This window comes from Rhinatrema bivittatum, chromosome 7 (assembly GCF_901001135.1).
Source record: "Rhinatrema bivittatum chromosome 7, aRhiBiv1.1, whole genome shotgun sequence".
Taxonomy (NCBI): domain Eukaryota; kingdom Metazoa; phylum Chordata; class Amphibia; order Gymnophiona; family Rhinatrematidae; genus Rhinatrema; species Rhinatrema bivittatum.
Window position 1 is genome coordinate 115,380,109 of NC_042621.1, and position 27,955 is coordinate 115,408,063.

Here is a 27,955-nt window from a genome sequence, read left to right on the forward strand (position 1 = left end):
TGAATAAAGAATAAATTGAAAAAAAAAAAAAAGAAATAGTTCTCACTCAATGCCAAAGTAGCTAGTTGTAATAAAAAAGTTGTGGGAACTCGATGGGGGCATAGTCAGGATTCTAAAGCTTTTTCAATAATGATGAGAGCTTGTTCATGCGGAATGCTTGGGTATAACACACATATGTCAAGGGTGACCAAGAACATGTGTTCAACGTCAATAATGGAAGACAATTTTGTGAGCATATGTTTTGTATCTTTAATATATGATGGTATTGAAGGAATAAGTGGCTGTAAAAAAAAGGTCAAAAAAACTGACAAAGTTTCTAAAAGAGACGCTATCGTCGTAACGATAGGTCTACTGGGTGGATGTAATGAATCTTTGTAAATCTTCGGGCCCATGTATATGGTTGGAATTTCATATGCATTATTAACCAAATATGTACTTTCCTTTGAGGATATAAATCCTATCTCCTGTGCCTCCTCAACTATTCTTTTAATTTCTTGGCATAAATGTTCACTGGGATCTTGTGGTAATATTTGATAGTTAGAAGTGTCGAGACATTTTGGTACATTCTTATCTTTCTACTACAGTGACTCAAGAAGCAGACCGTCCACCTGGCCATTGGTCGTGTCACAAATGTACCATGTGTCAGTTGCCTTTATCTGGACCATCTTGGCAAGATCTCTTTGGCACCAACCATATAGCCCAATCATATTCTGATTGCACTACTACGCATGTGATCTACCTTATAATATGTCCCTGTGACAAGTATTATATTGGACATACAAAAAGATCTATAGGGACACGACTCATTGAACATCGTAGTTGCCTTACTACAGATAAATTACAAGCGCCAATTATAGCTTATTGTTTAGAAAAATCTCATAAATTTATGGATCTCAAGTGGAGGGTTATTGACAACATTTTTATAAATAGTGGGGGGGGGGGGGGGGGGGGGGAGATCCACAACTTATATTAAATTTAAAAGAACAACAATGGATATTTAGATTGAATTCAATGCATCTAGCTGATTTAAATCTAACAATTGAATGGTATTCAATTATTTGAAACATGGACTGATTGATTGACACGTAGGCGCTTTAAATACCTTTACGTAGCCTGACTTCTGGTTAACGTAACCGGTACATGACACTCACAAGCTGAAGAAATGGTTCTGCTGTAGTAAGTCTACATTTACTGTGCTTTCACAATGTTAGAATTGGATAAATAATCTTTCTGATAATTTTTGTACTATTTCGATAGAAGAATATAATCGCCCCTTGACGAAGTATAGCACTCCGAAACACGGACTGTGCCGGGTGTAGTGTCGAGCGATGGTCTGGGCATCTGTAAAAACTCTGCTAATCTCGCAGTTTGGGAAGGAAATTCAGCGTAAAATATATAAAAACAAGTACCACTCTTACTAACTTGGCAGGAAATTAAGCTAAGTAGTGGACTTTGTTCTAATTTTCACATCTAAAAATCAATTTTTGTATTCTTTAAAAATATCACTGTGAAACAATTTTTATTTGGTGATGGATATATAAGCATAATGAAAAAAATCAAAACCAAATGACCTATGATTAAATACTGGCATGGTTTGGAATGTGTTCCCACACAAAATGACATATGTCCTTGTATGATGGTCATTACCTTCACAATAAGTAAGATATAATTGTGGTAAGTGTAAGTTGCATATTTTGATTGAAGGGTTTTAGATGTACACGTGAATTTGGTTCCAGTGTTAAAAATCAGTATTTGATAAATCTGTGTATGATAGTGGGTTGGAGATGATTCTGAGAGGAGGTACACGTGGAGGTAGGTTCGAGTTATTACTCATTGAGACGGTCATATAAAAGGAAAGCAGTATAGGCGGTTAGCTAACGTGTAACAGACGGCTAGAATGGACGTCATTTTTGAAAATACGTGAGTAACGTGTACATGGCAGAGTTCTATGAGGTATGTGCTCTGAGTAAAGGTTATGTTTAAACCAGTTTATAATGTGGTTTTTTGGTTGTAGATTAATGACAAATTCAGAAATTAATGAGATGAAGCTTATTTGAGACTGGGTATATTCGAGATACGGTGTTGAAATGAGAATATATGTATCGGTAGATGGAGTTATGAATAACAATTGCATATGAAATGGTGAGTTGATAAATAGAATAGATATACTGATATGAAAGTATTTACAGTGAATGCATTGGTAAGAGATATTGATTAGGTATTATATGTTTTAATAATTGTAGGATGAGTTTTTGGAGAGTATCATCGCAGTGGAGTATTTTCTACAAAATATCGATCAGTAGCCCCTGAAGAAGCCCTAATAGGAGAGGGTGAAACAGAGATCTTTGTTGGACAGTATAAGAGGGGAGGATGAAGTTGATTCTTTTGAAATAACAACGCATTGAATTTGGGGATATAATATATGTGAATTTGGTGATATACATAGTTATAAGCTTGGCAAATTGAGAGGACGACGCTGATCTTTTTGAGTAAATATTTTTGGAATATGATAATTAATACAATTTTGGCTATATATATTTATATGTTTAAATAATTAAATATAGACATATACATTGTTAGATAAGAATGTAAATGTTAATTGAATGTAATTTTTTAATTGGTGTGGATGAATGAAAGAGTATGAATGTGATAGTTTTTATCTGTTGAGATAGGGATTTTTGTATTATATCAATAAACAGACTAGATACAAGGGCCATCAGATTGGCACTGAAGCACTTCCTCCCTCTAATAAGAGGGAAGGCAGACAGAGTTCTGTCAGACAATGCCACAGCAATGGCATATACGAACAAGCATGCTGCCTGAAGAAACAGCCCAGCTATCCAAGTGGGCAAGATAAACATGTTCCTTCTCTCAGCATCCCACACTGTGTGAAAGGAGAATTTCCAGGCCAACTTTCTCAGTGGAAATGGAATACACCTGGGGGAATGAGAAATGAGCCAGGAGGCTTTCCAAAGGATAGTAAAAAGAAGGATTCAACAGGATGCAGACTTAATAGCAACTTGAGTGAATGCCAAAGCAGACATATTCTTCAACCAGAGGCAGGATTCAGCGGACTAGATGCCTTAATCAGACTGCCAAGACACAGGCTGCTGTACGTCTTCCCAATGTGGTCCCTCATAGGCAGGATAATAAAAAGGACAGAAGATCATCCCTCAACAGACTGGCCATAAGAAGATAAGATATGCCATACTGGGTCAGACTAAGGGTCCCTCAAGCCCAGTATCCTGTTTCCAGCAGTGGTCAACCCAAGTCACAAGTACCTGGCACATACCCAAAAGTTAAATAAATCCCAAGCTACCAATTGCCAGTAACAAGCAGTGGCTATTCCCTAATAATAGCAGTTTATGGACATATCCTCCAGGAACTTATACAATCCTTTTTTAAACCCAGCTATACTAGCTGCCTTAACCACATCCTCTGGCAACAAATTCCAGAGTTTAATTGTGCATTGAGTGAAAAAGAATTTTTTCTAATTTGTTTTAAATGTGCTACTTGCTAACTTCATGGAGTGCCCCCTAGTGTTTCATATTTACCTATTTAAGTCCTTTCATGATTTTGGAGACCTTTATCATATCTCCCGTCAGCCGTCTCTTCAAGTTCCACAGCTCTAACCTCTTTAGCCTTTCCTCACAGGGGTGCCGTTCCATGCCTTTTATCATTTTAGTCATCCTTCTCTGTACTTTCTCCAGTGCAACTATATATTTTTTGAGCTGCGGCAACTAGAATTACACACAGTATTCAACGGGCAGACTAACCATTGAGTGATAGAGTCATTATGACATCCTGTTTTATTTGCCATTCCCTTCCAAATAATTCCTAACACTGTGTGCTTTTTTGACTGCCACAGCATACTCAACTGACAATTTCAATGTAATATCAACTAGGACACCCAGATCTTTTACCTGGGTGGTAACTCCTAAAATGGAACCTATCATCATATAGCTACAGCATGGATTATTTTTCCCTATATGTATCACTTTGCAGTTATCAACATTAACTTTCATTGGCCCTATGGACGCCCAATCTTCCATCTTTACAAGGTCCTCTTGCAATTTATCACAATCTGATTGTGATTTAACAACTCTGAATAATGTTGTATCCGCTGCAAATTTGATTACCTCACTCCTAGTATGACTTTCCAGATCATTTATAAATATATTAAAAAGCACCAGCCCAAGTTCAGATCATTGAGGCATTCCACTGTTTACCTTTTCTGTAATGAAAACAGACCATTTAATCCTACTCTCTGTTTCCTATCTTTTAACCAGTTTGCAATCCACAAAAGAACATCTCCTCCTAACCCATGATTTTTTAGTTTTCTTGGAAGTTTCTCAAAAGGGATTTTGTCAAACCCCTTCTGAAAATCAAATACACCACATTTACTGGTTCACTTTTATCCACATGCTTATTGACCCCTTCAAAAAAAAGTAGCAGATTTGTGAGGCAAGACTTCCCTTGGGTAAATCCATGCTGGCCGTGTCCCATTAAATCATGACTTTATATAAGTTCTGTGATTGCATTCTTTAAAATAGTTTCCACAATTTTTCCCAGCACTGAATTTTTACCAGTCTATAGTTTCCCAGATCACCTCTGGAGCCCATTTTATATATTGCAGTTGTATTGGCCACCTTTCAGTCTTCAGGTACAAAGATGATTTTAATGACAGTTTACATTTTACTTGTAATAAGTCTGAAATTTCATTTTTGAGTTATTTCAGAAATCTGGGATGATTTGCTACTCTTCAGTTTGTCAATCTGGCCTACTATATCTTCCAGGTTCACAGTATTTTGGGTCAGGTCATCTGAATCGTTACCCTTGAAAACCGTCTCTGGAACTGGTATCTCTCCAATATCCTCCTCAGTAAACACCGAAGCAAAGAATTAATTCAGTCTTTCCACTTTGGCCTTATCTTCCCTAAGTAATCCTTTAACCCCTCGATCATCTAACAGTCCCACCAACTCCCTCATATGCTTCATGTTTCGAATATATTTTAAAAAGTTTTTATTATGAGTTTTGCCTCTATGGCCAATTTCTTTTCAAATTCTCTTTTAGCCTGTCTTATTAATCTTTTACATTTAACTTGCCAATGCTTATGCTTTTTGCTATTTTCTTCAGATGGATCCTTCTTCCAATTTTTGAAGGAAGATCTTTTGGCTAAAATAGCCTCTTTCACCTCACCTTTTAACCACACCAGCAATTGTTTGTCCTTCCTTACACCTTTCTTAATGTGTGGAATACATCTGGACTGTGCTTCTAAGAAGATATTTTTTTTTAACAATGTCCATGCTGTTGTACATACTTAAATTTTACAGCTGCATCTTTCAGTTTTTTTCTATTTTTCTCATTTTATCAAAGTTGCCCATTTGAAAGTTTAGTGCTAGAGCCGTGATTTACTTATTGTCCTCCTTCCAGTCAATTGCTCCATAAAGCTATAATTTATTTCATCTAGGAACTTTATATCTCTAACATGTCATGATGTTACATTTACCCAGTCAATATCGGGATAATTTTTTTTATTACTGCACTACAAATTTGGTTAGCTTCCCTATTTCTCTTAGCATTTCATCATCCATCTCATCACTGTACTCTTCCCTGACACACATGGGATTTCTACCCATAAAGATTCTATTGTGCATTTAGGGGTAGATTTTATAATTTTGTGCGAGCGTGTACTTTTGTTCGCGCACCAGGCACGAACAAGAGTACGCGGGATTTCAATAGAGGCAGACGTAAATCTGCGCGCGCCAGCGGGCTGCTGGCGTGCCATCACCCGACCCAGGGGCTGTTCCGGAGGGCACGGCCACACCCCCGGAACGCCCCCGGGCCGAAACCACGACCATGGCGCCGCCCCCGAAACGTCACGTCACCCGCGCCATGCCCCCGAAACACCGCGTCACGACCACCACGTCCCCGGCACGCCTCTCCATGCACGCCCTGGGACTTACGTGCGTCCCGGGGCTTGCGCGCGCTGCCAAGCCTATGCAAAATAGGCTCGGCGCGCGCAGGGGGGGTTTGGGGTAGGTTTTCAGGGGGTACGTGCGTACCCCTTTGAAAATCTACCCCTTAGTCTCTTGGATGATCCTTATCCTGTTGGACTTTATGCCATCCTGGATATAAGGCGCCACCCTCCCACCAAGTTGCTCCTTCCTATCATTTGCGATATAATTTGTACCCTGGTATGACACTATCCCATTGGTTATCCTCCTTCCGTCATGTCTCTGAGATGCTAATTAAGTCTAATTCATCATTCACTGCTATACACTAACTTCCATCTTACTTCTTAGACTTCTGGTATTGACATACAGATATTTCAAGGTGTGTTTTTTGTTTGTATTAACAGCCTGTTTTTCAGTTGACAGGGAGAGCTTGGTATACAGACCTAAAAAGTTGCTGGCCAGAACACCTCTATACTTACCCAGGGAGAAAGGCCTACTGTAGGAAGGACCAGGATCAATAGAAGATCTGCCTCCATTCTCTCTTATGGCCTGGCCCTTGAAAGGGTACACCTAAGTGGGAAGGGAGTACCATGCTAAAGGCGCATAAGACCTCTATATCGCTATCCTATATTAGGATCTGGTGAATGTTCGAGGAGTTTTGTTGCAAGAACAGTATTCCCCCGGAGATAAGACATCTCACAAATCTTAGATTTTCTGCAAAGAGACCTGGGCAAAAGATTAGCTCATAAGTCTCTGAAGGTACAAGTAGCGTCCATATCCTGCTACAGGGTCCTAATTAAAAAGCATCCTGGTATAACACATCAGATATATATGATATTGCTCCTGTATAGGTCACTGGTAAGATCCCATTTTTTATACTGTGAACAATTCTAGAAATCGCATCTTCAAAAGGATATAAATTGATGGAAGTCAGTCCAGAGAGTGGTTACTAAAAAGGTCAGTGGTCTTCGTTCTAAAGCTTATGGGGACAAATTTGAAGATCTACAATGGGGCTATATGATAGAGACATTAAATATCTCCCATAGGAAGTGAGACTATTTCAACGGAAAGGAGGCTATAAAACGTGGAGTCATGGGTTGAGGGTGAAAGCTCAGGAGTAACCTTAGGAAATATTTCTTTATAAAGAGGATAGTAAATGCATGGAACAGCTTTCCAGAGGTGGTGATAGAAATAAAAACAGTAACTGAATTCAAGAAAACATGGGATAAATACAGGGGATCTCTGAGAGAGTGATGGGAATGGGAAGACTAGATAGTCCTTACTTTTTTTTCTGCCATCATGTTTCTATATTTTCTAAAGGGGATAAAGCATATTTGATCCCACTTTAGGCCATTAATCCCTCAGTGGGATTTCAATCTTGTCCTAAGGGCCTTAGTGAAGTCCTCCTTTGAACCAGCAAACCAGGGACCCTTGAAGGATCTGTCTTTGAAAACCACCTTTTTGGTAGCTATCTGCTCCACCAGATGCATCATGTAGCTCCAAGCTCTCTCATACAGAGACCCTTGTTTTTTTCTCCAAACTTGGTCACCTTTTTGCCAGTGCAATCCTTTTAGCCCAGGGTTATGCTCCCATTTCACTTAAATCAACTGGTGTCCTTCCCAGCTTTCAGAAGCAGCAAGTATCGGGGGGGGGGGGGGGGAGAAGAGATAATAGCCTACATTTACTAGAGGTGCACTGTATACTCCTGAAGTACCTAAAGATGACAAACCCTTTTAGAAAGATAGACAAGCTGTTTATATTTTTCGGTGGCTCCCGATAGGGAGAGACAGCCTACAAAGCTACACTGGCTAGATGGGTTAAGAAAACAATCTCTTTGGCATATCTGCTCATAGACAGGTAAGTTCTGACAGCAATCCACGCACTAGCATCTTTGTGGGTACAGGCATTCTCAGCTTCCCTGGAGAAATTCTGTAAAGTGGCCACTTAAGCATCTTCTTCACAAGGTATTATAGACTAGATTTACAAGCCAAGGCAGATCCTGCCTGTGGGACAGAAGTCCTTAAAGTAGCCCTGTCTTCTTCCCTCTTAGCCTAGGGCCAGTTTAAGTAACTCCCATTAATGTAAGGACTGGTCTAGCAGGAAGAAAAAGGAAGGTGAAATGTGTTCTTCCCAGATAATTTACTTTCCTTGAGTCCTGCTAGACCAGTCCAGGACATGCCTGGGAAAATTGATCCACAAGTAAGAACACTGCTATCAAGGGATGACTCCTTTCTCTCATCTCTATTCTTCTCCCAGGGACTGGCCTTAAGAACCCTAGTCAGGAGCCAAAATGTTTTTAAGAGGGTTTGATGTTTGTCATATTGTTCTGGCAGAAGACTACTGGCAATTACCTAGGATCATACCTCCCTTATAGCCTGCAGTGAGGTCATAGAAGAGGTGTGCCTGCTGTCTCCAACAGCAAAAGGAAGGAGAAATCCCATGCACAAGGACTGGTCTAGGATTCAGAATTTATGCATGCTCGCATGAATTCCAAGTTATACGACTTTCAGAAACTCAAATTATGCTAGAGCTAGGCTGTGGAGGGGTTTGGAGTGTGCAAGGGCTGGCTAGAGGTGGAGGAGTGGGAAAGAGAGTTCTGGGAGCAGACTGTGGATGGAGCTCGGAGTATGCCAGGGCAGGCAGAGGGAAGGAGTGTGCTGGAGTTGGGTTGGGGGTGGGAAGAGATAGTTCTGGGCTCTAGCTGTTAAGAGTGTCTGACTGTGCTGGAGCAAGTTGGAGAGGTCGTTAGATTGTGCTGGGGTGGATGCAGGACTGGGAAGAATAGAGTTCTGGGCTCAGTCTAGGGAAGAGGGCTAGAGTATGCGGTGATCAGGCTGAAGAGGGGGATCAGAGCATGCTGGGGTCAGGATGGGCAGGAAAGGTGTGAATAGGGGCCTCTGGGAATTGTCACCAGGTGTCAGCTAGTATTTTACTTATTTATGATCTAATGATAACTATGATCTATTGATGATATGAATTTATACTTTGTGGCAACTCATTTTGAGGATGTACGTGGAAAGCTATGAGCTAAATAAAATGTTATATAAATTGACTGCTTTTGATGGTGTCACTGTGTATGAAAATGCTGAGCAAATATTTTTAAGTTTGATAGAAGCAATCATTCCTGCGAACTTCAGCAATGAGCGATGTTGTACAATATTACAAGAATTAACTGGAAGCTGAGAAATGCTTTCACAGTATCAAAGATTGGACCTTTTCTATAGCAGTAACTTCATTTAAATAACGAGGGCAATTTTGATACTGCCTGTGGAGCTTGTAGTCCTGCAAGTACTTTGCACCCATAAAAATCTGTTGGGAGAAAAATGGTGGCATCAGAACAACAAAAAGTATGAATATACAAACACAATAATAATTAATATTTAATAAATGGTGAAAAAAACAAAAATATTACATAAACCAAAAAATGATAAAGGAGCTCTAAAATCCCAACATAACTGTATCAGGGATTAAATCTATGAACATTAAAATATTTATAGAAAAACATCAGGAAATACAAATATTAAAATAGAAGATATATATGACAATAAATAATCTGATTAAAATGTTCTTTATCAGATTTATGTACTGTCTCCCATCTTCTTAGATTTTTATATTTACATTGCCTGATGTTTTCCTGTATTTTTAATGCTCATAGGTTTAAACCTCTGATGAAAGTATGAATTGCTGAAAAACAGTCATGTTGGGTTTTTAGAGCTCCTTTATTATTTTTTGGTTTATGTACATTTGTTTTGTGTTTAGCTTTTTATGTCTGGTTTGATTTCACCTTTTATTAAATATTAATTATTGTCAGTATTTGTTTTTTGTTTTTTTTTTTACTTCGTATTATTCTGGTGCCACCACTCTTCTCTAACAGTTTTTCATCTTCTGATTAACTTTTTGTCTTTCCTTTGTTGCTACTTTGCACCCATGGGACTGGAAATTCATTTTCAAAGGGAAATTCATAGCGGTGCTTTGTCATGTTATAATTGCCTGGCTCAAGCGTCAGACTTGCTGAATGCTGAGGAAAAATCCTTTAATAAAAACAATTTGTTTTGTTTCTAAATTAGTTTCCCCCTCCTTCTACACCAAATCATGGTGACATTTCTTTGAATGATAATGTTCTGTGTGCTAACTAGCTGTAGATTATATGTTCTAGTTTTAAAGTGTTTGCTGTATTGATTGGCTTTAGATTAGGAATTTCTAAATAGCATGTCCAGGATTTGTAATAACTAGTATTTCATCAGAAGACCATGGTCGTTTAGAAGGATCAGGAAAGAAGGAAGAGAGCCATGAGAACAGCAAGATAAAACGGCAAAGCAAATAGGAACAGAAGAGGAAGAAGATGAGGAACCTAGAAGAAGCTAAGGACTAGATTTATCAAAAAGGGTAAGTACCGCATGCGAGAGCAAAAGGGGCATGGTTTATACAAATATTCAGTTGATTGCAATTTGTGCTAATTACCTATGTGAAGAGCTAAGTTAGTGCAAATTGCACAATAGGTGTCAGACCTGTTGTATTTCCTGCATGAGAGAGAGAGAGAGAAAGAGAGTGCAAGCCTGGCCATAATGTCATCTCCCTAGATAGGTATTTGTATCCCTATGGTAGGCCCACCTAGTAACTCGAGGTGAGGTTTAGGTATTAGAGTAGGAGGTTAGGGGGCCACTCTGACATTCAAAGTGAGATGTACGAACAGAACAGTGGTCTCTTGTGAAGATTTGATGACCTTCGGAGTGAGGAAACTCACTCCAAGATGAGATTTGGGCAATGTTCTCTCCACCTAGCTTGATGTTACCCAGGTAGAGGGTCCATCAAGCTAGGTTGAGAGAACATTGCCCAAATCTCACAACCATTCATACTAAGTAGGGGTCTTCTTTAATAGGTCTTAGTTCTAAATATTGTAACAAAAAGAGGAGAATATTGTAAACCAGGTATAAGGTACTAAAGTATATGTGAAAAAGTGTTGTGGCCCTGGATGGAGAGAGCTCTATGGACATTATTTCAATATAGTAGGGAATATGATTCTTTTTTTAATGGAATATTCTTATCCGCAGATGCATATCCTTGATAAAATAACTATTATCACAGGTATGATATCTTAAGACTCAAATCTCATTAACAATTGTACGTTCGGTCATAAGAGTTCAGGCTATCCAAAATAAAGATTTCCTTCTACCACTTTTTGTCTTTATCATCACAAACACATTTTAAAGGCAACAAGTTACTTCAAGCTACAGCAGTTTCCTGATGGATTCAGTGGTGGGATGAATGGCAGTCAGATTCATAGTACCTGGGAAAAAGTCCTAATATTCTGAGAGTCTTGCTGTTGTATAATTTTATATATTAAACTAGCCGTTAAGCCCGTTAAAACGGGCGAGATTCCATCGGTCAGACCGGCACGGTTAGAGCCGCTCTGTTCTCCACAACTTCCTTTTTCCTTCCACCCTCTCTCATCTCATCTACAACCCCTTCCTTCTCCCAGCTCTCCTCCACTCTTTTTTCTCTTCTCCATAACTTCTTACCCTTCCCACTTGTTCAGTCATATCCTCTTCCTTTTTCCCTTCCCTTACCCTCTCACTTTCCCTTTCCTTCCTTCTCCCCTCTCCCTCCCCCACTCCCTCTTTTTCTCTACTCCACTTTACCCTTCCCACTTACATCCTCTTCCTTCCATCCCTTCTCATCTTCCCTTTCCTTTCCTTCCCCTCCCACCTCAACCCCTTCCCTCTCCCTCAGCCCTCCTCCACTCCCTTTTTCTGTATTCCACAACTTTATCCTCCCCACTTATATCCTCTTCCTTCCCCTCCCACCTCCTCCACAACCCCTTCCCTCTCCCTCAGCCCTCCTCCACTCTTTCTTCTTCTCTCTGGCCCGCCTGACACTTAGATACCGCCGCCACTGCTCCATGGGATGTCTCCGGGGGTCTCTCTCTCGCGCGCGCCTCTCCACCGGGCTCATTGCTGGCCCGCCCGACGCTCGGTGATGAGGCGCGCGCGAGAGAGAGACTCCTGGCGACCTCCCATGTCTGTGTCTGTGCCGCCGCTGCTGCTTCTCCCCGCGCAAGACCCCCCGGAGACCTCCTGTGCTGCCGCCGCTGCTGCTCCTCCTTGCCGTTTCCAAGTCCGCTGGGCTCCCCTCTGACCGACGTGCTCTCTACTGCGCATTTGCGCAGTAGAGAGCTGCTCCAAGCCCATTTATATGGTAGATGGCAGTTAATTCTGAAATAGGGAAATGCACAACAGCAATATATATCCTGCTGTGCCTAATACCTATGGTTTAGTTTTGAGCACTCATCTGTTATTCCATGTCTAAAGTTGTGATTTCAAATTTAAAAACTTGTGTTTGTATCCATACACACATATACAATATATCTATCTATCAATATCACTTGTATACATGCACATTTGCATTTGTACTGGATAATGGATCTCCTTAATATCAATTAACAGATTTTGGAGTAGATGGTACAATTCTATATCAAAGCAGCTCCACCTTCAGGCTGTCTTTTAACATTGATGATCTGACTCTGAATAAAAATAGAAGAAGCAACAGAATCCTTACCTGTTGTGCCATATGGCAGTTGACCATTTTCAGGCCTCCCCAGTACATTCCTGCTGCTCTGAGAAACCTGAAGACTTGCATGATACAGAGATTCCAGCTCTGAGATCTCCTGCTCAGTGTCCTGATTCCATTGTGGGTGCAACTCTATTTGACCCTTTTCAAGAGCACCTTGGTAAGATCTATGATCAGGGGGTAACATATTTCTCACAGTCCCAGGATGCAACTCTTCATTCTTATAATCGAGCTGAGAACTGTAATACCTTGTAGTGTTGTCTACCCAATGATCCATGGGTACAGAAGTACTCCCAGTAATTGTACTACCACTATCCATCTGCCTTGTGCCCACTGGATGGCCTAGCCCCCCCTGGCTAAGTGATGCATCCACAATGTTCTGTCCAACTCCACCATGAAACTCTTCAACATACAAGTCAGGACTCCGGGACATAGATTGATGGGCACTAACGTTATCAGAAGAAATAAATCCATCCTGAATATTTTGAGCTGGATATAGCTTTTCAGAGGATCTGGTTCTATTTTTCTGAATTTGAGGGGCTAGTGGTCTCGGGTCTGAGCGTGATAAATTCATAAATGATTCCTTTGTTTGCTTGATTGGGGACTTTTCCTCTGGAACCGCTGAAGCAGTACATGCTACTCCATCGGTACTTCTCTTTGGAGAGATGCCATGCAGTCTCTGAAACTGTTCTGCCAGGGAGCGCACTAACCCCTTACTCTTGGGAGTCTCAGATTTGAAGAACTCTGTACTGCCAAACTCAACTGTTGTGTGAAGTAAAGTCTCATCACTATTAGCTCTAATGAACCTATTTGCTGCCAGTGCAGAAGGATTTTGAGAGAACTGTGAAGATAAAGAAGAAGTAGTAGGGCCTATAGGAATATAAGTCTTAGCATTATCAGTGGTGGACTGTGCTGGAATGCTTGGCGATTTGATGCCCTGGGTGTTGCTGCCTTTGTCTGGAGAGAGTGTAGGTGGCATTCGACGTACCCAGGGAAATGTAAGTGTAGGCAAAGTCTCAGACTTATAACCATCTGATTTGTTATTTGGTGGTGCTGGAGTAGGTGCCATTTCAGAAATTTCCTTCTGCTTGTTACTGTTGTCAAACTCCAGTTCACAGCTGGTACCACTTTCCAACCTTAACCCTTGCCCATGGGAAGCAGTAGAAAGAGACTGGACATCAAAATTAACAGTTGGGAAGTTGGGCAACGGTCTGGGTCTTGGGCTCTGTTCATGAGCTGACAGGGAGGAAGACTCAAGGTATGATGACAAGAACAACTCATGGCAGGAAGCAGGTGGGTGGAAGAACGATCTGGACCCAAAGTCTGTTTCTGTGTTTGACTCTGGAAGTACTTCCCGGCTTTTCAGAACTTGGACCGGGCCAGTCTGTTCACTGCAATTATAAAGCACATGTACATGACAATATGTTAGCCAGGAGATTTAAAGACATTTGTCTAGTATCATTCCAGTGAATTCCTCTTACAAGAAAACACTGGGACCAGATAATAATCTTCTGTTATTATGAATATTGTTCTAACTTGACTTATATTTAGAAATCAGCCCATACTGGGATTTTTTAAACTAAAGTTCTTATAAGAAAAGTATTACAGTAGAAAATGTTATACATTGAAACCATTGTACTATACCAGTAAGAATCTAATAAAGGGGCTAATCTCAGAAAACAATATGGGCCCTAGCACAGAAGAGAGAGTGACTGGACTAAGATTTATTTTGTATATTTTCCTAAGTGAGCATCAGATTATCTGGCATCCTAACATAGATCCATATTTCTTAAACATGGGGAAGCTAGAAAGATATGAGAAATACATTTTCTATGTACAAATGCACATATTTCTTGATATAATACAGAAGTGAAATGCAGTATTACTTGACCCAATGGTCAGAACTAACTAGATGGCTCTGTGAAAAAACCAACATACTTCAAGAATGGAGTTCTCATTGTGTATTTAGTGTTTTGTTCATGTCTTGTACTATACATGAATCTTTCCCTGGAGAGGTGCAAGTTTTACAGTTACATATATTAGTTTGAAATATTAAAGCCATATTTGCTAAAAAGCTTTTCTTATTTTGTGCCTATAGTGAAAGTCCTTGGCTATTCAGACAGGCATTTTATTAAGCCCTTGGATGGTCTTTGATAGTCTGGTATTTTCTATGTCTTGTAATTATTGTTTTGGATTGTATTTGTACTGATTTTATGCTCGTTTTCCTTCTGTACATCACCTAGGATTATAGGCAATTAATTTAAATAAAGATAAAATATAGTCCTTTGAGAGCAGTGTTCAAGCCCTCCTGCTCATCTGTGGAACACTTACATGTGGGATGTAAAGAGACTGTATTCAGATCTTCAAATGACACAAAGTAGATGGGTTCCATATGAATTCTCTTCACTGAATAAGGCTTTATGAGGTCGATATTCAACGGGCCAGTGTAAGGAAAAGTTACCTAGATAACTTTACTTGGATATTCAATGGAACATACTTGGATAAAGCAGAGTTGCTTACTTGTAACAGGTGTTCTCCCAGGACATCAGGAGGTTAGTCCTCACAGATGGGTGACATCATCAGATGGAGCCCTGTCACGGAACACTTTTGTCAAAGTTTCTAGAACTTTGACTGGCACACTGAGCATGCCTAGCATGCCACCAACCCCGTGGCCACATGGGGTCCTTCTTCTGTCTCGTTTCAAAGCAGAGAAAATAAGAGCGAAAAATAAAACAACAAAACGCAGGTGAACCCAACTCTGTGGGGTGGCGGGCGGGTTTTGTGAGGACTAATATCCTGCTGTCCTGGGAGAACACCTGTTACAGGTAAGCAACTCTGCTTTCTCCCAGGACAAGCAGGATGGTAGTCCTCACAGATGGGTGAATACAAAGCTGCAGGCTGCCCCCGGAACACCCAAACCAACAAGCACCCAATAACGTGCCACAGGCAGAACAGGGGAGCTGTTGGCAACAACAGGGGCAGTATGAACCTCATACTGGGCCCTAGATAGGGAGAGGGGTTCTCACACTGGAAATAGGTTACTTAGGACAGACTGGCCAAAGACTCTGTCCTGTCGACCAGAGAGTAATGGGCTGTGAACGTGTGGAGGGAACTCCATGTCGTGGCCTTGCAGATTTTGGCAAAAGGGACTGCCTGGAAGTGTGCTACAGACGCTGCCATGGCCCTCGCTGAGTGCGCTTTCACTTGGCCCTCGAGCGGAAGGCCTGCTTGCAGGTAGCAGAAAGCAATAAAGTCCGCCAACCAATTAGACAGGGTCTGCTTGCACACTGCAACTCCAAGTCTATTTTTGTCAAAGGAGACAAAGAATTGGGTGGACTGCCTGTGAGTTACGGTGCGCTCTAAATAAAAGTTGAGAGCATGCTTGCAGTCCAAGGCATACAGAGCCCACTCACCTGGATGAGAGTGTGGTCTTGGGAAAAAGGTGGGCAACATGATGGACTGATTCAGGTGAAAGTCAGTCACCACCTTAGGCAGGAACCAGACTCCGAAAGGCACCAGAAGTAGTCCAAAAGCCTAGAAGTGGGGCAAGTGAAAGGGTCAAGACCCTCCTCTGTGCACCAGGACAAGAATCTCCTCCACTTTGCTTGGTAGGACTTCTACATGGAAGGCTTACGTGAAGCTACCAGGACTTGTGGGGCACTGTCCGACAGGTTGAGGGTCTGTAGTACAAGCCTTTCAACATCCAGGCTGTTAGGGATAACGAACAGAGGTTCGGATGGCGTAGCCTGCCCAGATCCTGCGTGATGAGATCGGGCGAGGTGCGCAGGCGAATGGGCTCCTGGACAGACAGGTTGCGGAGTATCGGAAACCAGACCTGACATGGCCAATGCGGGACTATGAGGATCATGAGCCTCGGTCCTGTTGCAGCTTCACGAGAGTCTTGCCTATTAGCAGAATCGGAGGGTATGCATACGGAGACCCGCACTCCAGGAGTGGGCGAAGGCATCCATGGCTGGTCTCTGTCTTTCCCTGTGCAGGGAGAAGAAACTATCCACCTTGTGGTTCTGCGAGGACGCAAAGAGATCCATGTCCAGCTGACTTCACCGGCGGAAGATCATGTCCGCCACCGAGGGGGGTTTAGGGACCACTCTTGGGGGTGGAATGTCTGACTGAGGCGGTCTGCCCCCACATTCTCAGTCCTTGCCAGTTAGAATATCTGCAGGAGCATGGAACGTGACAGAGCCCAGGCCCAAATCTGTGCCGCCTCTTGATAGAGGAGATAAGAGCCTGTGCCCCCCTGTTTGTTCACGTACCATATGGCCACTTGGTTGTCTGTCTGGATCAAGATGACCTTGTTGGACAGGCAGTCCTGGAATGCATAGAGTGCATATCAAATCTCCCGGAGTTCCAGGAAGTTTATCTGGCACCTCGCCTCAACTTTCGACCACAACCCTTGCGTGTGAAGCCGTTGACATGTGCCCCCCCCAGCCTAGGTTGGAGGCATCCATGGTCAAGGCCACCATTTTGAACCCCTCTCTCCGGAGGAACTTGTTTAAGGCCTGGAGATCGAAAATGGGACGGAGGCTGCCTATTCTTTGGAATGAGAAAATACCGGGAATAGAATCCTCGTCCCCGCTGACCCCCGGGGAACCAATTCCACGGCTCTGGATCGTAGCAGGAGTTCTAACTCGAAGGTCGGTGTGTATTCTATGAGGCTCCATGCCAGAGATGGTGGGGAGTCTGGAGGAACACTGAGAAGATTCAGGCGGTAACCTTGTGCTACAATGGACAATAACCAGCAGCTGGTGGTAATTGGGGACCAGTTGTGCACAAATAGGCAGAGATGACCCCCCACAGGTGGATTGGACGGTGTGGGCAAAGGGAATAGGTTTCTGCTCTCTGTGTGCCAGTCAAAAGCCCGCTGCAGGGCTTGGCTGGGGGGGCCTGGCTGAGCCCTAGGTGCTTTTTGTTGGCAAGAGTGGCCTCTTTAGGTGGACTGAGCTGGATGAGCACAGGAGGCCAGAAGATAGTATCTCCGCTGCCTGTAAAACTGCTTTCTGGAATCCGTACATGGACATCTACGGGTCGCCGAAGAGGGATGAGAGGTGGTAGTAGACAATTGACATAGGGTCCCGGATTTTGTCCCCAAACAGGTTTTCTTCTGTACAGGGGAGGTCGGCCAGTTTGTCTTGAACCTCCGGGCGAAGGTCGTATGCTTTTAGTCGGGCCCAGCGTCTGGCACTAATGCCTGCCACTGAGACCCTTGATGCCGTGTCAAAAACCTCATAGGCCGCTCTCACCTTGTGTTTCCCAGCTTCCAGTCCTTTCTGGAGGATGGATTCTAGGCCCTCCTGAAATTGTAGTGGTAGGGTCTCTGTGAACTCCTGGAACTGTTTCCAGAGGTTTCGGTTGTACTGGTTCATGTACAACTGGTATGCCGCTATGCGAGCGATAAGCATGGATCACTGGAAAACTCTTCTACCCAGAGAATCTATTCGCCCTTATGAGAAAGCGAATTGTTTCTTACCTTTACGAAATTCACACCAGCAACACTCCTGGCGCTGAAACTCCGTTACAGGGAACGGTGATTACGGGGCATCAAGTGACGAGACTAAGACAGCCTGCATACACGAAAACAAAAAAAAGTGAAACTATCCAAATAACATACCTTCAGTAGTATTTTCCTCCCCTTTGAGGAAAACCAAACCAAAGATTTAACATGTATACTCTAACAGTCTTCGTCCAGACGACAGTCGTTAGACATACAATCCAGATGCTGGTAACCTCCGTCCGGCCCGCTGTTATACAGGTCCTTTCCTGGAGGGGCAGAGGAGTGAGGGCGGGTCCTCTTGGCCTTTTTCTGGGCTGATTTGACTATCACCGACTGGTGTGGCAACTGGCTCTTCTGAAAGCCTAGAGGCTGTTGTACTAAATAAGTGGCATCCATCTTTCTACTGACCGGAGCCACAGAACCTGAGTGTTCTGATGAAGGAGATCCAGGAAAACCTCATGCACCGGGACTGCCATTACCTCCTCAGGACCGTCCACAAATTGGAGGACCTCCAACATTTTGTGACGGGCATCCTCTTCAGTTAAAAGCTGGAAGGGAATGGTCTCTGCCATCGCCTGGACAAAACTCGCGAAGGATAGGTCCTCTGGAGGCGAGCGCCATCTTTCTTCTGGCAGAGAAGGCTCCGACATAAGGTCCTTGGAGACCTATGAGGAATGCTCGGAGGCGTCTTACCATGGGTCACAAGGAGCTTCCTCCTCACCAGTAAACTGTCTGGGTCGAGGAGGGAGGCCAAAACCCAGAGTATGGGGCGCAGGCACCAATGGTCGGTGAGGTGGAACCGAGAGAGGTGGCGCCAGCATCGAAGACACCGGGACCTGTGATGGACCAGGAGGCCCGATGGCTCAGGGACAGGATTCGGCATCAGCAGTACCGTCCGTGGAGATGGGCGAAGAGCTGCATCTTCCTTCTCCGAGGAACCCGGGATCGAGATGGGGGAAGGCACCGGTGGTGGACAGGGCACTGGGGGGCCTGCCGGCACAGGCTGCATCAGCAAAGCACCGAGCAGCACGTCCAGCCTTTCCAGCAGAGGCGTCAACATGGAGAGCGCTGGTTCCTATGTTAATAGGGGGGCAGGCGTCGGTGGCAGCTGGAGACCCTATAGGGCATTTAGCACTGCCTGTTGAACCACACGGTCCAACTCCTCTCTGAACGAGGGTGCGGACAAGACTGACCCTGGAGTAGGAGGCAGGCTGGGCATCTCTGGAACGTCCAAGGGGGTCCGCGGAGGCTTGGTGGCCCAGCACGGATATTGGTGGGAAACACCCTGGGCTCCCGGGTCCGGAGGAGGATGGGGCCTCCTCTCCTCAGGATCTCTTCAGAGGGGGATTCGGCCGAGGACGATGCTGCTCCAGTGTCGGTGCCAGCACCAAACGGTGACAACCTTTGGTGCTGGTGTCAATTCTTCCAACGGTGCTCAGCCCTGTCCTTCTCTGGCGCTGAGGAAGACTATGCAGAAGTCTTCGAATGACCTGATGCCGGGTGATCTCCCATCCCCTGATCATCGCAGTGGGGCATTGAAAGCAAAGGTGTCGAGTCAGATTGATCCCCATGACTCGACATACCTGGTTCCAGAGTCAATGGTGCCAATTGGTTGGAACCAAACAAGTGCTCCATCTTGTCCAGGCGGGCGTGCCAGCTTTTGGGGGTCATCTGAGCACAGCTGGGACACTGACGGATGTCTTGGGAAGGCCCAAGACACAGGACGCAGACGTTGAGTGGGTTCGTGATGGACATAGTCCGTGGACACTCAGGGAACTTCCTAAAACCGGTCGCCATCGAAAAAAGGAGTGGCGTGCGGTTGGTGGCCGTTGGCCACTGCGAGGTAGGTGCTCGGGAACAGACCGCAACAACGCGAAAAAACACCTACCGGATGCCAGAGGATAGATTTGCGATGGGGTACCCTGAGGTGGGGAAAAATGGACGAAAAAACGTCAAATTATTCCGTGAGGAAAAAGTTTTAAAACAGAGCTCCACAAACCGCGAGGCAACAGCTCCGCAGAAAAAAGGAGACTGAAGGGGGACCCTGTGTGGTCACGGGGTTGGTGGCATGATGGGCATGCTCAGTTTGCCAGTCAAAGTTCTAGAAACTTTGACAAAGGTGTTCCGTGACAGGGTTCTATCTGATGATGTCACCCATCTGTGAGGACTACCATCCTGCTTGTCCTGGGAGAAGTGTTATGTTGAATATATCCGGGTAACACTAGGACAGACATTTTTCCCCGACTGGACTTACCCACCTGACATTAGATGGGATAAGCAGCTTGGAATCTATCTACCCCTTGGGATCCTGTCAGGTCCTTGTGACCTGGCTTGGCCATTGTTGGAAATACGATACTGGGCTTGATGGACTGACCCAGAATGGCTTGGTCTGACCCAGAATGGCTAGTCTCCCCTCTAAAATACACATTGTTTACCAAGTTCTTTGTATCCAAGTTTTATTTACCCTGTTCATTGTAAGACAATATTCTGTCATAGTTATTGTTGGAATGTAAACCAAAGTGATTAGTAACTTTGTTACCTGAACCTCGGTATATAAAAGTGATAGATAGATAAATAAATAAATAAATAGTCTTATGCTCTTATGACTAGCAGTGAATATCAGAGCTAAAATGTAAACATACCCCCAGAACACCTCCATCACTGCCTTGTTTTATCCGGCTAAATTTTGTGCGGGTAATGAATTAGCTGGGGAACAGAGTGTGGGAGGGGGAAATTATCAATTCTCGGTTTTGTCTGGGTAACTCCAAAAGTTACCCAAACAAAGCCTTTGAATATCGACCGCTATATGTGCTTTTGTAGGCAATAAAACTCAATCCAGAGTCAGACTAGACTGAGTCTAGACTTTTAAAATCTATCTGCAAATTTACATGCCCGTAGATTTTAAAAGCTTTAACTGGCTAGCTTCAGGAGTTAGCTGACTAGACCTCTGCTTTTAGGAGACAATTTTCAGACTATGCTTTGAGGCAAAGTCACTGGGTATGTTTTACTTGCGGACTTTACATCAAGTTTCAAAGAGAAAGTAGGTGCATACTTCCCCCTTTGAAACTCACTGTGGGTACAAGGCATGTGTAGGTGCTTCTCCATGGACAATAATGCACGCAGAGTTGAAAATGCAATCTCCATGCTTTACTTTCCTCCCTCCACCTAAATGCACCCGCGGAAACTCACCTTGTACGAGGCTTAACAGTGCACACCTTGTAGAACAGCAAGCGTGCTTTTAGCCATGCAGAGGCAAGGAAATTTTCAGACAACCAATTTACAAGGATAAATCGCGATTTACCTGCATTAAATGGCTTTGAAATTTTTCCTCCATTAAATTTCCCCCAACAGATTGACTATATTCACAGGGCAACCAAATTTAGCCAGGCAAAACAGAGGCAACTAAAAACTGGTTATCTTATCCATTCAACGGATCTTTGAAAACTGAACCAACAGTGTTTAACTGATATTTTTAAACACTGTGATTGGTTTGATCCCAGATCTGTAAAATGAAACAAGTGAGCATTCTGGCAGACAACAGCATATTATTTTGTACCCAACCTCTGTTATATGAGTAGTGTTAAAGTGAATTCTGTTCCTACAAGAACTTGTGAAGAACTTTTAATATATCCTAATACAACTGGATCAGTGTGTGCAGACATGGGAGTTGCTACTGCTCCAATGACCACCATATGGGTGCCATATCTCTTACTAAATAAAGAAGAGAAGAGGCCCTCTCCAAGCCCACTGTTTCTCAGAAAATCAGGGCAATTGGGTACATAAGTGGCTCCCATCAAACCCAAACCTTGCCCATGAATATCACTATGCCAGTGGAATTCCCCAAACTTCTCTGGCTTTCCTATTGGGTGAAGAATGCCCCAGGGACAATCTTAGCAATGCACCATGTCAATATATTGTCAAATTACTGATCCTTTTCCCTGGCAAGAGTTATCTCTTGTTTGCTATGTTATATGTCCACTACCTTGTAGACTGGTTTATAGTGCCTCCCTGTGTTGGGAGGCAGGATGACTGCGGCAGCGGTGGTGGTGGAGGCAGAGGAGGCAGCTGCATGCGATCCTGAAGACTTCGTGCTTTTCGTATACACATTTGCAGCTTCTTATCAGCTAGGGTTCTGCTGTGAGTACTAGATCTGGCATCATGCATGGCAAGTCTGAGTTTAGCTAAAATGCAAAAGAAAACATAGCAGAAACAAACACACACACACGGATTTAAAAAAAAAGAAAAAAGAAAAAAAAGATGCAGCAAGGAGCATAAACATGGAAACATGCAATATTGCCACAAAACCAAGGATGTGCTCCATTGTAATCAACAATGAACATTCATGTTAGCAGTGTATCCAGAACATGTTAACCGAACCAAAGTAATTCAAATGAATACAAAAGAAAGAAAGTGACAGCAGGGGGGTAGGCTCAGCCAAAACATTCCTGCATACAGAACAGGTCCCAGCAGAGGAATCTACATTTTCAAGTTACAAGGATAAAAGACTGCAAACATTAATCAAAGTTAGCAGCCTTCCTTTTAACCTTCTGTAAATTTGATGCTTTATGAGCCTGTTAGGGACCAACGTTCTCCTGCAGCAGTTTCCTGATGGGTTCAGTGATGGAATGAATAGCAGCCAGATGCGGAGCACCTGGGAAAAAGTCCCAATCATCTGGAAAAAAAAACATCTTAATAAAAAGTATACGCATCCTCCTATATGCCATATACCTTAAAGAAGCATTTCAATCTGGCAAACCTTTAGTATCTGCTATAATTAAGTGCTCTTTTAAGTTGTTCAAGCAAGAGGTTCTCTTCAAACAGAGTGTCTGCACATTGTACTGATCACAGGGTGTACTGAATTGCCTCTTTTGCTAGATTCCTGTATTTTTCCTATAGAACAAGCCTTCTGATGCGTCTTTGTTTTAAAGCTCAAAGTCTTGCTTGAATGCTAGTTTCTGTAAAAAAATAAAAAATAAAAAAAATAAAAAATCAAAGACCCCTTAAGAATGGAACTGTACTTGGCTGCTCTGCAGATTTAAATTTTATACTCATATCTAAGAGATTCTATAGAAGCTGTGTACAAGGAACAAAATAACTAGGAAATCTGTAACTACTTGCCTGATGTATGTGGGAGATCACTATGAGCTGGCTCCCTGTGTGTTATAAAATACAGATAAGAGAGGAAAGAGACCAAAGCATTACTTCAAAAGGTGACTCCTTTTTCTAATTTAAAAAAGGAAAAAGGATCCAGGAAAAATGTTTTCAATCTCTGTGACTTGTAGATTCACAAATGGTTCTAGGTCAATATTGTTAGTCTTATAGAACGCTTCCTTTCTATTTATCCTGCTTGTCAAGGTTTTCAGCATGAATTTGTGCAGGTAATGAGTTACTGCAGAACAGGGGCAGAGGGGGTGGATGGGTGCAATTTTCAGTTCTCAGTTTTGTCTGGTACAGCAGGATATCCTCATAAGAAAAACAATCTGGGACCATTACCAAAATCTGTCAGACTACTAAATATCTTCAGTAGTCTTGCAATCCATGTAGTGGTTCTGTGGTATCCTCTGCTTAACTTCAGAACACATAATTTTATTAATAAGCAAAGGATTCCATGAGATTTTTGAAAGGGCTTTAGTTTCAAAGGGTTAACTTAATTTCAATACCTCATCAATCTTTTTTTTTTTGGTACGATTATCCACTAAAACCATGTTAGAGTTCATTTTATATTCAGCTAGTGTGTACTGGCAATATCAATTGATTTACCAAAAAGACATAAAACCAGAAGCCACACAAAAAAATATTCACATAATTCTGCTAAATTAAAAACACAATAACAATTATTTTAAAAATAAAAGTAGTGGTGCAAGAGTGTGAGACATACACATCATACTTATCAATTAGACTTCAACTTTGCAGTCCTCATGTCCTAAACATGAGGCAACTCTTCATCTGCTCAGTGACACTCTGTAAAGTCTATACACACCATGAACAAACAGAGATCACAAAGACACAACCTAATTAATGTTGTGTTGCATGGGGCAATACTCAAATTGCCTGTATTGGTCAATTTCCTGTGGGCTTTGCACCAATAATCAAAACAAAACTAAGCTTATAGTTTTGCTTTTACTGCTCCAGGAAAAAAGTATCCACAGAGATCTGCACCTACTTTTTCTTTGAGAATTTTATGTGTACATATAAAAATGCCATCTATGTGTGCTATTTTCTCTCTTGACCTAAACACACACTCTGGAATGTCTCCAATCTTACTAGCTTTGAGGATGGGCAATTTTCACATAGCCCATTTCCATGGTAAAATGCCACTTTAGCTGGCTTTAATTATTGCCCTCCCTGTTTCTTTTGCAAATTAGATCCACCGGAGTGCACTGTACTGTATCGGCCCATAAGAGGATAAAAAGGGCAAAAATTTAAAACTAATTTTAAAAAGCAAGCTCATGCTCTGAAACAAAGCAGGAACATCAATATTTTGTAGAGCATGTTTCTGTGCCGATTTAAAATTTTATTATAAATTTTAACGCACATGAAAATAAATGACCTCCTCTCCCAAACAGCACAGTCTTAACCTGCAGTACCTTCTTGCTCTTCCAGTTCAGAGTTTCATGCAATCATGTTAGTGTATTTCAATCGTTGCTGAATTGTTCTAAGGTAAATACAGGCTTTTAAATTAAAACACATTTTCAAGTGGAATCTGATCATACAAGACTGTGCTGTTGCTAGAAGCATTAATTAAAGTGTGAGCTATAGGCTTAAGCTAATAGCAATATAGCTTGTACTCTTATAAGGCTTTCCCCAGTGACAGGAATGGGAGCAGATTTAAAATAAAACAACCCACAAAACGCTGCCTTCCAAATTAATGTGTGACATCACTAACAAAAATTCCCTGACAAAGAATGTCTGAAACCAGGATTTCCCAAACTGGGGTGTTTGAAATTCTCAACCATTTTAGGGGTAATTTTCAAATGGATTGATGCGCATAAGGAGAAAATTTTAACTGTTAATTTCCTGTTAGTCCTGCTACACCAGTCTAGTCCGAACAAGCTGACAAGGGTTTTGTCCTCCTACCAGAAGATGGAGGCAGACACGCTGACTTTTCAGGTGACATCATCACCACTATGTATATGTGGTGCAACACTGTGAGAACTCAGTATTCCTATGACAAAGTACTGAAAACACACTAATGAAAGAAACACATGATATTACATTAGTCATGAACTTTGTAATTAACAGAGAGAAATCTCCTTCCTGCTCAGGCAAACACTGGAAAATGCCTAGGGAGGTAATTTTCCAAGGAGTTACTCGTAGCAATCTTCAAAAGCCAGTTACTCAAGTAAAATGCACTTGCATGAGTAAATCTTATAGATAATTCTATGGCATATATTGTAGCTATTTACAAAAGCCCACTTACTCAAGTAAAAGCAAGTTTGCTTACCGTAAACGATGTTTCCGTAGATAGCAGGATGAATTAGCCATGCTGTCATGGGATCTGTCAATCAGGCCCGGGAGGCGGAGCTTGTCAAAGCAGAGAACAGAGCTTTGCTCTCTGCGGCTGCGCGTATGTTCCCGCGCAGGAAAGTAACGGACTCTCCTCAGTCTGTAATTAAGCTGTAGTGTAGTCGAAGACTAGGTGACTGCCAGGGAGGAGGGTGGGTCAGCATGGCTAATTCATCCTGCTATCTACGGAAACATCGTTTACGGTAAGCAAACTTGCTTTTTCCCGTCGATAGCAGGGCTGAATTAGCCATGCTGTCATGGGAGTCCAAAGCTCCCGATCACGTCATATATGATATATGTGGTTGGACGTGATCATTGACAGTGTGGCAGTCACTGTGGACAGGAGGATAGAGAGTGCAGTATTGCTTGCCCTATCTTCGCATCCGTAGTTGCTTGCTGGTCAAGGCAGTAATGAGATGTGAAGGTATGCAGTGATGACCATGTAGCTGCCTTACAAATGTCAATGGGTTGCACATTCTTCAGGTGTGCTAAGGATGTTGCTACTGCTCTGACTTGGTGAGCTTTAGGAGTAGATTGTAAATGTAAATTCTGCTTGTCATAGCAGAATTTGATGCATTGCGCTATCCAACTGGAGATGGTGCGTTTGGGTACTGGTTGTCCAGGAGCCTTCGGGTCGTAGGAAACAAAGAGTTGAGAAACACGGGAGTCCGAGTTCGTCCTTTCTTTGTAGTGTGTTAAGGCTCTTTTACAATCCAATGTGTGCAGTAGCTTTTCCCTATCGTTTGCATGAGGTTTAGGGAAAAATATTGGTAATTCCATTGACTGATTGAGATGGAATGGGGTAACTACCTTTGGTAGGAAGGATGGGTGAGTTCGTAGAACTACCTTTTGTTGATGAAATTGTAAGTATGGAGGATAGTGGACCAAAGCTTGTAACTCACTAACTCTTCGTGCTGATGTTACTGCAACCAGGAATACCACCTTCCAAGTGAGGTATTTCATGTGTACTGAGTCCATAGGTTCAAATGGAGAAAGCATGAGCTGTTCCAGAACTATGTTGAGGTTCCAAGGGACTGGAGGTTTGGATACCGGAGGACGAATGTGTGTTAACCCCTTTATGAAACGAGTCAATAATGGGTGATTGGATATAGGAATGTCATTGATTGGTCTATGATAGGCGCCTATGGCGCTGAGATGAACTCTGATGGATGATGTTGCTAGTCCAACTACATATAGAGAATGAAGATAATCAATGAGCAATTCCGGGGAGCAGTCCAATGGCGGTACACCTTTGGAAGTGCACCAGGTAGAGTAGCGTTTCCATTTATAGCTATAATTTTTCCTGGTTGAGAATTTTCTTGATTGTAACAAGATGAATTGTGCTGAAGTGGAAACTCCTTGTTCTGTCAGGAGGAGCCTCTCAATCTCCAAGCTGTTAAGTGTAGAGATGAGTGTAGCGGGTGTAGAAGTGTTCCTTGATCTTGGTTGAGAAGATCTTGACGATTCGGTAATAGAATTGGATCCTTGATGGATAGTCGAAGTAGGAAACTGTACCATGGTTGCCTCGGCCATGCTGGGGCTATGAGTATCAGTTGAGCTTTGTCCGCTATGCACTTCTGAATTGTTCTTGTTATGAGAGGTATGGGAGGAAAGGCATACAGAAGGCCTGTCGTCCACGGAATGAGGAAGGCATCTTGAGCAATCCTGAATTGGCTTGGCCTTATCGAGCAGAATTGGGAAACTTGAGAATTGATCTCTGTTGCAAAGAGATCTATGGAAGGTGTCCCCCACTGTAGAAATATGTCCTGGACTACTTCTGAGTTGAGTGTCCATTCGTGGGGATGAAAGATGCGGCTTAGCCTGTCCGCTCTTGTGTTTGCAACTCCTGGTAGGTAAGTTGCTTGTAGGTGTATGCAATTTTTGTGAGCATGTTCGAAGATTGTCAGGGTCTCTTTGCAGAGGGGCCATGAACCGGACCCTCCTTGTTTGTTGATGTAAAACATCGCTACTTGGTTGTCTGTGTAGATCATGACCCTGCGTCCCTTCAGGTGGTCTTGGAAGACTCGTAATGCATTGCGAATCGCTCTGAGTTCCAGTAGATTTATTTGTAGATTCTGTTCTGAGAGTGTCCATAACCCTTGGGTTTCGTAAGTCTCGAGGTGTGCACCCCATCCCTTGCGAGATGCATCTGTGGTTAGGACTGCATTGTGAGGAGGGGGGCTGAACAGTGCTCCCTTGGACATGGTGGAGTCTAGGAGCCACCATGCTATATCTTTTTTCATTTCTGCAGTCAGCAATACTTTTTGCGTCAATGGTTGTGAATGCTGTTTCCACTGTCGTTTCAGACCCCATTGTAGGCGTCTCATGTGTAGCCTGGTGTTGGGCACCATGAAATTCGCCGCTGCCATGTGGCCCAAAATTACCAGGACTTGTCTTGCTGACGGCCTCTGAG

At 42.8% G+C, this 27,955-nt stretch overlaps 1 protein-coding gene across 14 annotated transcripts in view; it reads right to left on the minus strand.

Annotated features, from left to right (window-relative positions):
• USP54 (ubiquitin specific peptidase 54) overlaps positions 1–27,955 on the minus strand; it is a 533,711-nt gene that overhangs the window by 47,534 nt on the left and 458,222 nt on the right. For 12 of the 14 annotated variants that reach the window (XM_029608960.1, XM_029608959.1, XM_029608954.1 and 9 more), the window contains 2 exons: positions 22,019–22,217; positions 12,513–13,915 (listed from right to left, as the gene is read on the minus strand). In XM_029608960.1, coding sequence (XP_029464820.1) covers positions 12,513–13,915; positions 22,019–22,217 — 1,602 coding nt within the window. Of the gene's footprint in view, positions 1–12,512; positions 13,916–22,018; positions 22,218–22,262; positions 22,992–27,955 lie in introns of those variants that run through there. The other 2 variants (XM_029608966.1, XM_029608967.1) reach the window with 2 other exon arrangements.